The 15,802-nt window shown below is 37.4% G+C and overlaps 1 protein-coding gene across 4 annotated transcripts in view; it reads left to right on the forward strand.

The window, feature by feature from the left end:
- VCAN (versican) overlaps positions 1-15,802 on the forward strand; it is a 113,026-nt gene that overhangs the window by 38,481 nt on the left and 58,743 nt on the right. For 2 of the 4 annotated variants that reach the window (XM_065874034.1, XM_065874036.1), the window contains exons 6-7: positions 3,166-3,459; positions 10,278-13,259. In XM_065874034.1, coding sequence (XP_065730106.1) covers positions 3,166-3,459; positions 10,278-13,259 — 3,276 coding nt within the window. The remainder of the gene's footprint in view (positions 1-3,165; positions 3,460-10,277; positions 13,260-15,802) is intronic. The other 2 variants (XM_065874035.1, XM_065874037.1) reach the window with 1 other exon arrangement.

Raw genomic sequence — 15,802 nt, forward strand, 5'->3', positions numbered from 1 at the left:
TACCTATTAATTCACTTTTTTTTTTCTTTCTGATTTTGGAATGAAACTGATGCCAGGATATTCTGGCATATTTGAGAAAAGTAGAAGATGTCTGGCCTTAATCATTTGAGGTTGAAACATAGGAAGGGCAAAGTTTAGATATTCAACGTATTGCTTTCGGTAGAGATTGAGTGTCAATTCTAAAAGCTTTAAGACTCAGTAAGAGAGTTCCATAGTGTGGATACTTCACTATATCATTAGGTTTTTGAAGTGGACAAGGTAATGTTTATGTTAAACAGTTATGATTTAGGAAGGCTTAGACTTTTTTTTTTTTGGAACAGAGTTAAAGTAAATGTTTTTCTTTTCCTTTTCTCATTATTTTGAAATGAAACAACAATTATGACATATATGATGACAGGCCACACATTATCTTTAGAGATGAATTGGTTTGATTCTCACCTTAGGGTAAACTCAATTAATGCCAGTTAAATCTTCCTTTTTTCATCTGAGTTACATGAAACCCAATGGTGATATCTCTTTCAATAAGCTTTTAAAATTTTATTTGCAATGTTTGATAAAATTTTACATATAAATGAAAAGGAAAATAGGTGGCCTTGGGGATAACAGAATTTAGTTAAATAAGTAAAATCATTATTTTTTGGAGATTGGATAGATGGAAATTGTATCCTCCAAACAAGTGAATTAAATCACTGTTTTGATATAAAGTCAGATTTAACAAGAGTTTTTATATGAAAAGTTCTATAAGTAGTTCTTTATTGATTTAATAATAATAAGGGTACTCTCTTTTTAACCTGCCAGCACCTACTGAAGCCTTCCTTTCCTTTAATACCCCAAACATGTTTGCTATTTAAGATAAGGAAACCAGTTACCCAGAAAATCATGCCGTCATTTTTCTTCATTGGCCCTTTGGTATGGCGTTTGGAGAAGTTGATTTCTTCCATCATATGGACTAAAATTGCTGTTTGGAGAAGCAGAGTTTTCCTCAGTTAATTATATTTCTCTGCCTTGCTCTGGTTGGCTGATCACTCTTGTTACTGAAAAGGAACAGTACTCTTGCCTCATTGTAGAAGTACCTCCCAATGCAGAAAACGGAGGCAACAAAACTGATATTCCAGCTGTAATAACAAACCCAAGTGTTCCACCGTGGAAGGAAGCGTGCTGGCCTGCTGCCCTCTTCCACACTTACATTCCTTTCAGGCCAAATGCAAGTGTAATGCTGAGGTGAACGGGGCTGCTGAGGCTGCTTGGGGTGACGCAGTCTCTCTTGTCTGCCTGTCCCCAGGTTGCTTTGAGCCAAATCCATAGGTGAGTGAATCGCCTGTCCCAGACAACCGCTACCCAAAGCTCTGCAGCAGAGTTAGTGCTCTTTAATGTGCTGCTTGGGAAGGATGGAAGAAAAAGGGCCCCTTGTTTCTGAACAAGAACTTGAAATGCCATTCATTTAACAAATTATTAAGTACATACTATGCAACTGGTCTTGTGACCCTTAAGCTTTTAAAACTTAGCGGGAAGGGAGACATACATGCTAGGAATGGGGAGGGGGAATCTTTGTTCTTCTAGTATATTTTTGGATGTGAGATTACTGTCCTTTGCCAGCCTAGGTAATTAAGGACAAAAACCCATTCTCACCTCTACCTTGCTTTTTTCAGTCAGGTAAAAGCCATTTTTCTTTCTCTTCTTCAAATAGCTCTTATTGGGATTTGGCCTAGTTTCGTTGGTAGCATTTTTAGATTTGCAGTGAGAAGAGCTGATATGGGTGATTTGGCCTTTTTCCGCTGACTGATTTTTCTTGTGTTATAAAGCTAGGACACACGCACAGAGAGTAATGGCTCTACACATTTTAAACAATCCCTTGTTACATATGGATTTAGTTAGGTGAAGATCCAAATCATGAGAGCTCTGCATCCCAGCTGTCTAATGTCTCATAGAATCAGAGAGTGGCCTCAGTGAGATAGAAACAGGACCCACAGCTGCTGTAATAATGGGCTATCAGTATGTTAGCTTCCTCTCTACCTCATTTTATACTCCTCCCCATACCTGCTATATTTGTTTAGGTATTCTCTAATTCTGTCTCATTTAGCCACTTACGTGCTCATGTGTGAAAAGCATCATTTAATTCACATTGCATTTATTTCAGCAAGTTGTTATGTTAGTTACCCAAGTAAAATTCCAATTTAACAAACTCTGGCATTTCCAGAATACTTTATTGTGACATGTTAAGTGATAATGAACGTACTACTTGGGTCTAATGGAGCCTGGCGATGAACAAAGTAAATGTCCTGCCTTTCTTTGTTCATCAATAAGCAAATGTAAGAGTCTCTCCAACCTAGTTAGAGCCCTTGCTAGCACATACAGTAACTCTGTGAGAACCGCAAAGGGCGCTCCTTCTGGGCAGACAGATTGCAAAAGGTATCCACCCTGGGCAGAGCAAGCAGAAAAAGGGTGCCCCTTCCTCTAGGAAGGCTTTGGTACCTTTGGCTGGTTGAATGGGATACTGGCCCCCGTACACTCTCAGCCCTGCCCAAGTGTAGGCCATGACCTGCATAACTATCAAGGCAGCCCTGTGTCTAGGACAGGAAGGCAGGAAACAGCATTCCATTCTGCCTCTTTCCCGTCCCCCTCTTCAAACCCTGGAGGTCTTCTTGTTTTATTGTTTGCTTTGATGGGAGTTAATCCATTTTGTTGGTAGAGATAGATGAGAGAGTCAGAGAATTACTATTTGATTTTAGGGTAGACAAAGAAAAATAACCTCAGTGACATTTCAATGCAAGTTTCTCTTTCCAACATGCAATGTTAATAAGTACCTCACAGCCTTTTACATTCAAGAGAAAACCCGTTTCCTGTCTGGTAAACCAAAGAATCATTTGGAAAAGTTTGTTCATTTTAAAGAACTGATTGTAACTTTATTATCAAATGACTGCTTCTACGGCCTATGGGAATATATGTATATAAAATGAAACTTTTCTGGCGTGTGTTCTCTTTTTTTATTGTGTTATTTCTTATCACTAGTAATAACAAAATGAGGTAACATTGAGTTTTCTGCTTTAAAGTATAGAAGCTGCTACCTTGCCATGAAAAAAAGAATTACGTGCTTTTCCCCATCTCCCATAAACAGAAAGGGACTGAATAGTAAAATTTAGACCCTTTTTCCTCTTCTGATTGCAGGTGATGTGTTCCACATCACTGCTCCCAATAAATTCACCTTTGAGGAAGCTGGAGAAGGGTGTGAAAACCGAGATGCCCGCCTGGCGACAGTGGGGGAGCTCCAAGCGGCGTGGAGGAGCGGCTTCGACCAGTGTGATTACGGGTGGCTGTCGGACGCCAGCGTTCGCCACCCTGTGACTGTGGCCAGGGCCCAGTGTGGAGGTGGTTTACTTGGGGTGAGAACCCTGTATCGTTTTGAGAACCAGACAGGCTTCCCTCTCCCTGATAGCAGATTTGATGCCTACTGCTTTAAACGTAAGTGTTTGGTACCTTTTTAAACATTACAGATTTAAAAAAAAATACTTCGAAGCCGTGCAATTGATGTTCGGCTAGCCATCGGAATGATTCCATGTCTTGCAGTGTGTGCACGGAATGGAAACAGTTCAGTGACTTTCAAAACCAAGGAAATGCAACAGCAGTGATACGGTTAAAACAAGAAGTTTGACAAATGGTGTTTTTAGAGAGGATGAGGAAATGTCATGTGAAGGCCTTAACTGTGATGCACTGCACTTAGAACCATAGAACATGTTTCTGCGTACTTATTTTACATTAATTGCAGCCCTTGAATGCAATTAGATTGTTGATGCTATGATGCTGGGACCAACTGTGGCTGAGTTGAATCCTTGAATTCTGTTTATTTCGTCTTTGTTTGCTGTCACCCTTTCTTTTAAATGGCGGAGGATTTAAATTTCAGTAATTGCAGGTGAGTACTTGGAGCTGACGTGGATAATACCTAAAAATGAACCATGCTATAAATAAAAATCTTATTTTATCTCATTTTATTTCAAATAATGGAAATATGTGCCTTCTAATGCTTAATTCTCTAGTATCACATTGAAGTACAGTATATGTTTTTTGCAAGCCTTAACATAAATAGGCTATCTTCAGTCAGGTTTACTACTTAAAATGGATTTTAAGTAACATTTCTCAATATTCATGATATAATTATTTTAATTCTTCAGATGTCCTTAAATTATTTTAGCACTAGTAGTCACATGCTATAGTGCTTGTAGAATGCTTAATTAAACAAGCAAGTAATCCAGAGTCTCACTGTAATAAAGTAGGATCTATATTGTGCCAGCAAAACAAATATCTCCTAGAATTTTTGGTGACCTTGAGTATGTTCAAGATAGAGCCACGTTATATTGAAATACAGTGAGAACTTTTTACTAAGTTTCCAGTATATATTGTTATAGCGATACGTACAGTCATCCCTTGGTATCCATGAGAGATTGGTTCCAGGACCTTGGGAATACCAAAATCCGCAGGTGCTCAAGTCCCTTATATAAAGTAATAATTGCATATAACCTACACACACTCTCCTGTATACTTTAAATCATCTCTAGATTACTTATAATACCTATACTATGTAATAGTATATAATACCAACTATGTAAATAGTTGCTGGCACACAACAATTTCAAGTCTTGCTTTTTGGAACTTTCTGGAGTTTTTGGAACTTTTTACTTATTTTAATCAGAAGTTGGTTGAATCCTCGGATGTGGAACCCATGGATATGGAGGGTCAACTGTAACTGAAATGAGTAGAAAATACACTAGCTTATTTTGTAATTGGTTTCTGAAGTGAAATATACAGACATTCTTCATCAACCAAAAAGACACAGAACTGGGATGTCTTGAGTAGTCAGGAGAATAGATGTTAGTGCAACAGAAAGGTATGGTTTCACATACTGCTATTTCCCAGCTAAGATACTTCTGTTTGGATCTCTTCCTGTAAACTCAACTTTCTGAGTGTTAAAGCCACATGTTGTGTATCAGTGTGATACAAGCTGGCCATGAAAAGCCATTGAAAATATTAGTTTTTGTTCCTAGGCCCCGAAACTACAGAAAAAGTCTTAATCATTTTTAGGAAAACAAACAAACATCAACAATAGTAACAAAACCTTATCCCTAGAAGTAGAAAGATATCATTCCTTTAAGCCATATACCTAATGGGTTATGGGTATATTTTCAAGTAGTTTAAGCTTTAAAATCAGTTTTACACTAAGTGACTGATGTGATCAAGGAAGAAAATCAAATCTGTGTGTGTGTGTTGGAGAGGGGATGGGGACAGGTGGGTTAGAGAGGTTAAAGTAAGGAAGGAGTCGAATTATCCAGCATGACTACCTTGTTTGATTTTATTTTCTTGTGCATTATAAATGTGGCACTAGAAAACTTTTAAACATTTTTGTTCTCCTTGAGAATAAATTTAAACCAAAGCCTGTCTGTAGCCGCAAAGAATTCATCCTGATGTGTTTTAAATTATTTATTTAAATAAGGAATTCACATGAATGTACAAAATAATAATGTAGTTAGATTCAAATAAAATAACCACCTAGTAAAAATCTATATAAAATATGAATAAAATTTGAAAGTTTAGGTCCATTTTTTTCTTCCTAATTCATTTGAATCTATATAACTTAGAAATATGTAACTGGCAAATATAATGGATTCAAATTTTCATTTTTCTCCCCATCTAAGCTAAAGGCTAGATTCTTATTTAGTTCTTCTGTAAGACTCTACCATACTCAAAATTTATTCAGCATATAAAAGTTTAAGACAGTTTAGTCATACATAAAAGCCTTCCTTAAACCACACACAATGCCAACAGCCTCCCCAAATTTCTAATTCGTTTTTCAGAGATTCTTTTAAAATATACATTTTTTTACTTTGAAAAATATTCTCAAAATGACTTGCCTGCTGTCCAGTTTCCCACATAGCTGAGTAGTGACTAAATTTATGGAGTTAAAGTTGGTAAGAGTTATGGCCTTAAGGACAATTCCAAAAGTGATTTCAGAGATGTACAGCTGGCTGGTTAAGTAGAAGAATTTAGAAATATAAGGGTATTTTTCTTGTTTGCTTTTACCAAAAGTAGAAAGTGTTTTTAAGGCCACTTCATGGTGAATAAACAATACCAAATCTCACTTTGCTCTAATTCCCTTTTCCTTCTAAAATCACTGAATTAACAATGGCTGATGATAAATATAATTAGAATCTGAAAAACAAGTAAATTAATGTCCTTATGAAATAAAGTTTTCCTGTACATTTCCCCTTGATGGTTAAATTGTGCACTTTTCATTTTTCTTTGACCTCAGAGTTAAGCAAGTTCTATGAAATAGAGCTATGCAGGGCTTTGAAGGATCATCCATACTCCCCAATTTAAGTGAATCAAAACTATTGATGACTCATAATAACCTCTCATTTAATATTATTAAAGATCTCCAGGAGAGGGAGATAGGGAATGTTTCCTAGAAAACCCATTCCAATATCCTATTACTATCACACTCAGTTTTTCCAATTATCTAAATCCTTTGCATTAGAATTTGAGTTCATCTTTCCTTCTTAAGTTGGAGACCAAAATCTAAATTACAGCATTTCTACTATTGAAAACAACTGTTCGGTTGTCCCTCAGTGTCTCCCTCAGTTGAAGCAATTTCCTTGTTCTGAAATTTTAATTTTGAGGCCTCTAATCACCTATGCCATCTTGCTTTGAACCCTCATTGTTTTTCACATCCTTCTGTTGGATTAAACTTGGAGCTAGAGATAGTGGTCTAGAGAAGGCTAAGTAAGTACCCACCACATCCTATGCCATCTTTCTTATATATTTGTCCACTTTTACAATTGACCTGCCCTTCTAACCTATGGTTAGTATATTATATTTTTTGTGCCCTAGATCATAATCTGACCATAGTGTCAAAACTTATCCTTCCCAAACTGGTATTTTTTTAGATGTCTCTGTTTATTGAATTTGAATTGGTTAGCATTCAATCACTCGTAAAACTTTAAAAGTTCATTTGAATTCTAATCTCATTGTTCCAAACTTTACTCTTTCCACAACCATGAACCCGGAATCAACTTATTGAATATCCAGTGATTTCCCTATAACGTAGGCAGTATGGGTATAAGTTAAATCGACCATTATGCTGCTAATAGGGTTTTTATCTTTTATTAGGAAAATCTGCCTCATGTCTCACAACAGAAGCACTGGAGAAGATAGTCCATAGGATATAAAATACCATAAAGTACAGTGATGTGAAACATCTGTGTGGCAGACAGCTGCAAATGTTGGAAGGGAGCTTTTGTGGGAAAAGAATCCTGCTGCTTTCTGTTGGCTTCCTCGATAATGAAGTTGAAGGGACACTGGTAGTTTTCCAGGGCAGAAATTTCTCCATGTGAATCCTCCTTCTGGAGAGACACTTTTAGAATAATCTAGAGTTGTGCTTTCACCTTTGTAATAGTCATCATTAATACACTGGCATTTATTCTTAAGATATTTCTTTGTAGATATTTGTGTTTTTTAAAATTAGTTCCTTTGTTTTGGAATGGTTGAAGCAAATGGTGCAGATGCTCAGATATACTGAGTTGTGATGGAAATCAGCTGTTAAGTTGATGAAAAAGCAACCCAACCCCAAAAGGAAGTCTGAGGTTTTCCATTCCAAATAGTAGAATTAATCAACTTAATTATAAGCAGACTTTTAAACAGGGCTCTCAAATTATTGAAAACCCTTGGTTTTGAAAACAAAGTCACATAGATCCTAGCTTTGTAAAGGAGATTCTCTGAGACATACTACTGTCATATTACTGTGTTCTGGGCCTAGAGGAAGGCAACACCAAACAGTTCGGTAATAATTGATAATGACAGACAGTTACATAGTTTTTGAAATCTGAGTCGTTCATTTTTAAAATGCTATAAAATTATTTTCATAGCACTGTGGAAAGTTGTTAACGTAGAACTTGGAGCATAGGAAGACCTGATTCACAGGCCCTCTTTTGGCCCTATTGCAGTTATCACCTCCTTTTAAGTGAATTTCATCAGCTATGGAACTACTCAGAGGGAAAAAGCAAAATTAGCTTTTTTATTGTTGTTAATAATAATATGATTAAATTTTCTCTAATGTGCAGTGTGCTAAGTGTTTATATTATGTTTCCATGGGAACTTTCTCTATATGTACATTTTACTGTTTCCCCGAAGAATGCAGTTATAAAACAAACATGATATTTGGCAGTTAAATGAGGTAACAGTTATGGAATTTCAGAGGATAGAGAATTGAATGAAAAGAAAAATAGTCAACCTCACTTAGGTTCCTTAAGTTGTTCATGTCAATCAAAATAACAAAAGCTTCTTCCAGGAAATGAATGCAGAAAAAGCTTTCTTAAAAAAAGGAAAAAAAAGTTATTTAACATGTTTTTGAAGAGTGCGATTCTTTTTTGTTCTGTTGTTTAGTTTTGTTTTAATACAAAGGGATAAAAAGTGGCAGACTAAAGAATTTTTAACTACATCATAATGAAATGGCCCCCAAGTTTTTGTTATAAAACTGATGAATCTGGGCTTTAAAATGGTCTGGGAAATGACAACAGCTAATAACAGCTCATACCAGACAAAAAATGAGGAATCTGTTACAGCTCAAGTCTGATTTACAACAAAATCACATCATTTTATCATTAATTTTTTAAAATAGACTTTATTTATTAGAGCAGTTTTAGGTTCACAGTAAAATTGAGTGGAAGATGCAGAGATTTCCCATATATTCCCTGCCCCCATTCATGCACAGCCACCCCCATTATCAACATCCCCCATCAGAGTGGTATGTTTGTTACAACTGAGGAGCCCACATGGACACAACATAATCACTCGAAGTCCATAGTTTACACTAGAGTTCACTCTTTGTGTTGTATGTTCTGAGTTTGCACAAATATATAATGACATGTATTTGCCATTCTAGTATCATACAGAGCAGTTTCAGTGCCCTAATATCATTAAGTTTTGATGGAGTAGCTGGAGCTCAAAAGTATCTAGTTTTGTTTTCCAAGGACTCTGGTTTGGGGATTATTAAGAGTAAGCCACAAGATATTACAGATACTACAGATATTACAACTTTTATCAGGGGAACAGACATTACCCATACAACTAGTTTTAAATCATACAGGATGTAGCAAAACAATGACTACAGATTTCCTCAGATCAGTTCCTTCTGAGTCTAGTGGCAATCAGTTTTTGATTTTTGAAAATCTGAATTTAAAAAGAGGAATAACAAAATCTTTATGTGCTAAGCTGCTGCATTTTCTTTATGTTGAGATGGAATCTTATCTACAACACTGTCACTTTTATACACAACTTAAGTTTCTTTAAACAGGCCAGGCCATTCTCTGTAAATCTGGAGGCATTATAATGTAGCATTTTATGATGACATGTTACTTTATATTGCCTGAGCCCATTCTTTCTGATGCTCAGGGTTGTTTCCAGTGATTTGTAATTACAGAGCTAAAATATATCATGTGGGTACTTTACTTCCTGTTCTATGTTTGCATTTCCTGCTAAAAGTAAGGCTGGAACCAAGACCCTTAAGAGTTACAAACATAATGTGTAGAACATAGAACAAGATGTAGAACTACAACAAATGCCAAGCAGCCTCGGCCAGAGGCATTTTATTATTTATTATAAACAAGGCTACTCTGCAGATTTGAAAGGAATATGAAGACAAATGTCCAACACCGGGGATCAAGTGAATAGTGGTGTTAATATCCTGTTTTTATGAAAGCCTCCACATTATGGACAATGTAATCATTGATATGTAACTCGGGTACATTTGATGTGGCTTTTTTGTTGTTTTGCAATCTGAGGCACTCCCTCTCCCCAGAGACATTATGTAGCTAGAGACAGAAGCCTCCAGAATAGTAGCACTAAGTTCTCCTACTAGACTTCAAGTTGGTGCTGTAGTTGATAAATAACGTACCTACTGTTTCCAAACTCTGCATTTATTTATTTATTTATGTTTAACTTCTCCTTATCTTAAAACTACATAGTATTCACTTCCCTTAGCCAAGAACAGTCATTCATACCTATGGGTAAAACCAGTGTTAACCCTTTCAATATAAAACAAGTGATCAATTTGTGATGATTAAATGTTCAATTGTCTGTCTTCGGATTAATTTAAGTATAGTTTTTAGACTCCTCTCCATCAGAAAACACTTCGGGGTTGCCCCAAAGTACACAACAGCACTTAACAAACACACTGGACGTACAACTTTTTATTAGTGACTTGTCTAATCAACTCTTTGAAATTATTTTTCTAGCTAAACAGAATATATCAGAGGCTACAACCACCGAACTGAATATGCTTGCAGAAACTGCCTCACCCACTTTATCGGAAGAACTACAAATGGGACCCGACAGAGCCACACCAATCGTCCCTTTAATCACTGAATTACCTGTCATTACAACAAAGTTCCCTCCTGTGGGAAATATAGCCAATTTTGAACAGAAAGCCACAGTTCATCCTCTAACTATCACACACAGAATAGCCACAGAATCACCCGCGCCTGATGAGAGTACTAAGAAGCCTTGGGATATGGACTATTACTCACCTTCTGCTTCAGGAACTCTTGGAAAGCCAGACATATCTGAAATTAAGGAGGAAGTGTCCCAAAGTACAACTGTCATCTTCCATCATGCTACTGATTCAGGGGATGGTGTCAAGGAAGATATACAAATACGAGAATCAGTTACACAAATTGAACAAATAGAAGTGGGTCCCTTGGTAACATCAATGGAAATCTCAGAGCACCTTCCTTCCAAGGAATTCACTGTACCTGAAACGCCATTTTTATCTACAACAATGACCTCGGAATCCAAAACTAAAAAGAAAGCAGTAAGCACAGTCTCTGAATCAGTGACCACAAGCCACTATGGGTTCACCTTGGGAGAAGATGATGGTGAAGATAGAACATCTACAGTTAGATCTGGTCAGAGTACCTCGGTCTTTAGCCAAATACCTGAGGTCATTACAGTATCAAAGACTTCAGAAGACACCACCCGCACTCAGCTAGAGGAGGTGCAGTCAGACTCAGCATCGACGATTTTTTCACCTGTAACTATGCCCAACAGTGATGGGTCATCCATGGACCACTGGGAAGAGAAACAAACTAATGGTAGGATAGCTGAAGATTTTCTTGACCAGTATATGTCCACCACACCTTTCCCATCACAGCATCATACTGAAGTAGAATTGTTTCCTTATTCTGGTGATAAAAGACTAGTTGAGGGAACATCCACAGTTATTTATGCCTCTCCACAAACAGGAAGAGAAAGAACAGAAACACTAAGACCAGAGATGAGAACAGTTACTTATACAGATGATGAAATACAGGAAAAGATCACTGAAGATTCATTTATAGGAAAAATAGAGGAAGAAAGCTTCTCTGGAATGAAGTTCCCTAAGGCTTCTTCAGAGCAAATTCATCACACAGTGTATTCAGTGGGAATGACCAAATCTTTTGATTCCCCAGCCCTGACAACAACAAATCTAAGTGTGGCACCGGCGGAGGCAACAGGTGTGGAGAAAGACTTTACGACAACCCCAAATGGATTAGAAACAGATGGCTATCAAGATACCACAAAGTATGATGAGGGTATTACAACAGTGCATTTGACTCAAAGCACTTTAAATGTGGAGGTGGTTACTGTATCAAAATGGTCATTGGATGAGGATAATACAGCATCAAAGCCTTTAGGGTCCACAGAACATGCAGGCTCTCCAAAATTGACCCCTGCCTTACTCACCACTATGGGAGTGAGTGGAAAGGATAAAGAAATCCCAGGTTTTACTGAAGATGGAAGAGATGAGTTCGCTCGTATCCCAGATAGTACTCAAAAGCCATTAGAGTTTACTGAGGAAGACACAGCAGACCATAAAAAATTCACAGTCAGATTTTGGCCAACTACATCAATTGGCATCACAGAAAAGTCAACTTTGAGAGATTCTACGACTGAAGAAAGAGTTTCTCCTATCACAAGCATGGAAGGCCAAGTTGTTCATGCAACCACAGAGGGAAGTGCTTTGGATGAAGGAGAAGATATGGATGTCTCTAAGCCTGTATCTACTGTCCCCCAATTTACACACACTTCAGATGTGGAAGGATCGGCATTTTTTAATTATAGTAGCACCCAGGAGCCTACTACTTATGTAGACACTTCCCATACCATTCCTCTTTCTGTAATTCCCAAGACAGAATGGGGAGTGTTGGTACCTTCCATTCCATCAGAAGGTGAAGTTCTAGGTGAACCCTCTCAAGACATACATGTCACTGATCAGACTCACTTTGAGGCTACTATTTATCCTGAAACTATAAGAACAACAACAGAAATTGCACAGGAAACAACTCAGGAAGAACTTCCATGGAAAGAAGAGACTCCAGAGAAACCACTTCCTCCTCCCAGTTCTACAGCTGACACAGCCAAGGAGACAACAACACCCTTGGATGAACAAGAGAGCGATGGGTCAGCATATACAGGCTTTGAAGACAGATTGGTGATAGGTTCTGAGGGAGTCCCAGTTTTAGAAACAACTCCAACTGGAAAAATTGAGCAGAGTATGTCTTATCCACCTGGTGCTGTCACTGAGCCCAAAGCAAAAACAGATGGTGTGGTAACACTAATACCAAGCATGGGGCCAAAGGTATCTTTAAGCCCAGGGCCTGAACAAAAATATGAAACAGAAGGTACCAGTCCAAGGGGATTTGTGTCACCTTTTAGCACCAGTGTTACCCAGCGTATAGAAGAAACCACTACTGAGAAAATAGAGAAAACATCCCTAGATTATACAGATTTAGGCTCAGGATTATTCGAAAAGCCCAAGGCCACAGACCTCCCAGAATTTTCAACAGTTAAAGCCACGGTTCCAAGTGATATCACTACTGCTTTCAGTTCAGTAGACAGACTTCACACATCTTCAGCATCCACTGAGAAGCCGCCTCTCATTGACAGAGAACCTGATGAAGAAACAACCAGTGACATGGTAATCATTGGAGAATCAACATTTCGTGTTCCTCCCACTACCCTTGAGGATATTTTAGCCAAGGAAACAGAAACAGATATTGATAGAGAATATTTCACAACTTCAAGTACTCCTTCTGCCACACAGCCAACAAGACCACCCACTGTGGAAGGCAAAGAAGCCTTCAGACCACAGGCACTTTCCACTCCAGAACCCTCAGCAGGGACAAAATTCCACCCTGACATAAATGTTTATATTATAGAGGTCAGAGAAAACAAGACAGGTAAGTCTTTGCTTTCTAGACATACCAGTCAAGGCAACCAGCATTTTATCTTGAAAATTACTTTTGGAAAAAAAATATCAACATGCCAAATGCTGCCAGTAGAAGATAACTGGAGTGTGAAAAAATTCTGTTTTAGCTTCATGTATTTGTACAAGAATTGGAAGAATATGTTAAACAATTGGAAGAATGTTAGATATTATTTTTATTTTAAAAGTCATAAGAAGCCCTGCTTTGTCATCTAATATAACCAAATCATCGCTGTTACATCACTTCAGAACATGCAGAACAAAATGTTTTAATTTCAGTGTCTTCCCATGTGTTACTACTCAAGTGTAGTACTAGACTGTGTTAACATTCCATTGGTCTTTAACTATTAACCTTCAGTACTTACACTGTGGACAGCTAAAACCGTATTGCATATGCCTAGGGCTGATAAAAAGACATCTAAAGGTTTGTTTTGGGTTTTCTCTTCCATGATTTGCAGGTTTATTATACAACTTTTGGGGTGGGTAATGTGGGTCTGTAGTTTAAATGTTATTTTAAAGAAAGTTGAACATATTTTCAAGCTGTAGTCTTTGGGTATTTTAATGAGGCTTTACATATTTAGAACAAATACAATCTAGCTCAGTTCTAGGAAATGCTGTCATCTATTGTGTCAAATATAATTTCAGAAAGTGGATATGTCAGCATTACCTCTGTTCCCTAAAAACCAGGCTGTAATTTTATTTATTTTATGATTTAGTTATTTTGTCTCTAGGAATATTCACAGTGCCTTCTATTCTGTTCAAATATTTTATATATCTCTCTGGCAAAATTCTTAAAAGCTGTTTCTTTACATTGATTAATACTTGCAATTTTTATCATCAAACATAACTTATTCCTTCCTAAAGGTCAGTCAACTGTATCTTCTAAATTCAGTAAGCTGAATTGCAAATACATAGTGCATGCAATTCAATAGATCTATTCAGGTTTGTTTGTCTTTTTTTAATTTAGAAGATCATTGATTTTAGTTAAGTTACTGTGTTTTAGTTTTAATATGTGGATTAAAGGAATAAATACTCATTTTTCCTTGACCTGGCTCTGAGAAGTCGGGCTAGAAGAATGATCTTGAGCAGGTTTTCTCTCTTAATGTTCGGCTATACCCCTCAAGGTGTCATTTTTCTTAAGAGGGATGCTACCCTCATTAGCCTGCTCAGGGGTGCACCTGTTGGTAACACAGGTGGCTCTAAATGTCAAGTCAGCTGGCTTCCAGTGCTGTTAGATGGTAACTTGGCTTCTATCACCCAGAACTTTCTCAGTGTAAAAGTTCATGTGGGGCAGTGAACAGTAGAGGAGAGAATACACTCCCAGAATATTGACGTTAATCTCCACTTCCCAATACCGTTGAACCAGGCCAGGATTGGAGCATTATTTTCCTGCTAATAATGCTGTTTCTTGGAAACCATAACATATTTCTTCTCTCTTACATTCCTCTTCCGCCTCTTGGAGCTGGAGTTGGAGAGAGGAGGCGAGCTGCCAAGTAGTGGGAATGAGGATTCCTGTTAGTAGGGTTGGAAAAGTGACAAGAAGATATTACTGTGAAAAAGAAAGAATTGAAGAGAAGCATAGGGATTACTATGAACGCTTAATGTGAGACTTAAAAAAATAATACTTGAATGACTAACTATACAGAAGTTTTTCCCAATTTAGATTACTCTCTTGTTAGTGTAGACACTACATTGAATCAAATGATATAGAAAATAGTAAAAAAATGTTCTGCATTTAAAAACTCTTCTAAATGGGAAACTGCGTTCAGGTGAGGGTGATCAAATTACAAAATGGAAAAAGTGAAAGCCAATCTCCGTGGAAGAATTGGCAGTCATCAGGGAAAAACAAAATCTAAGTTTATAAATGCTTACTTGAAATGGAGGGTCTGAGTAACCTAACTCAGAAACCATTTATACAAAGCGTGTATTTTTATCTGAATTGTCAGCTTAATTCAGCTGGGTCTGGGAAACACAACTAGGTGTTTCCTCCTCTTTCTTCCACTCTTAAAACACGTGACCATGATTTCCCTTCAAACTAATTTTCGTTCAGCGTTTATAACAATGGGTCAGAAAACTCTGTGGAAAGGGAATACTTGGTTATCTCCTTCGGCACGGGGTTCCAGTGAGTGGCGCGGGGTCTGGGGGTGAGGATAGGACATGTCTCTATCTAGTTCCCTCCCTCCATCTCTCTCTCTTTCCCACCACCCCAGCCCCCTCATCTATCTGGCTTTTCCGTGTGCTTTATACATGCCGTTCTCCTTAAGAATAAAAACACTGTTTATTGTCTTGATAAGACAATGAGGTTGACTCAGATCCAACTGCTTTACTTATACTCATTTGTTTCCTATGAAAAATTTAATTTTTCAAGGATTTTTCATTTTGACAAGGGCGAACCCTAAAGCAGATGTTAAATTAATGAGTTTTAGGGCAGGTGTACATTAATAAGGAAAAATACATAATGTGCCTGGAAAACCAACCTTTTTATGTATTAAGGCACATTTTTCCAAACTGGAAAAT

This window comes from Phocoena phocoena, chromosome 3, assembly GCF_963924675.1.
Source record: "Phocoena phocoena chromosome 3, mPhoPho1.1, whole genome shotgun sequence".
Classification (NCBI taxonomy): domain Eukaryota; kingdom Metazoa; phylum Chordata; class Mammalia; order Artiodactyla; family Phocoenidae; genus Phocoena; species Phocoena phocoena.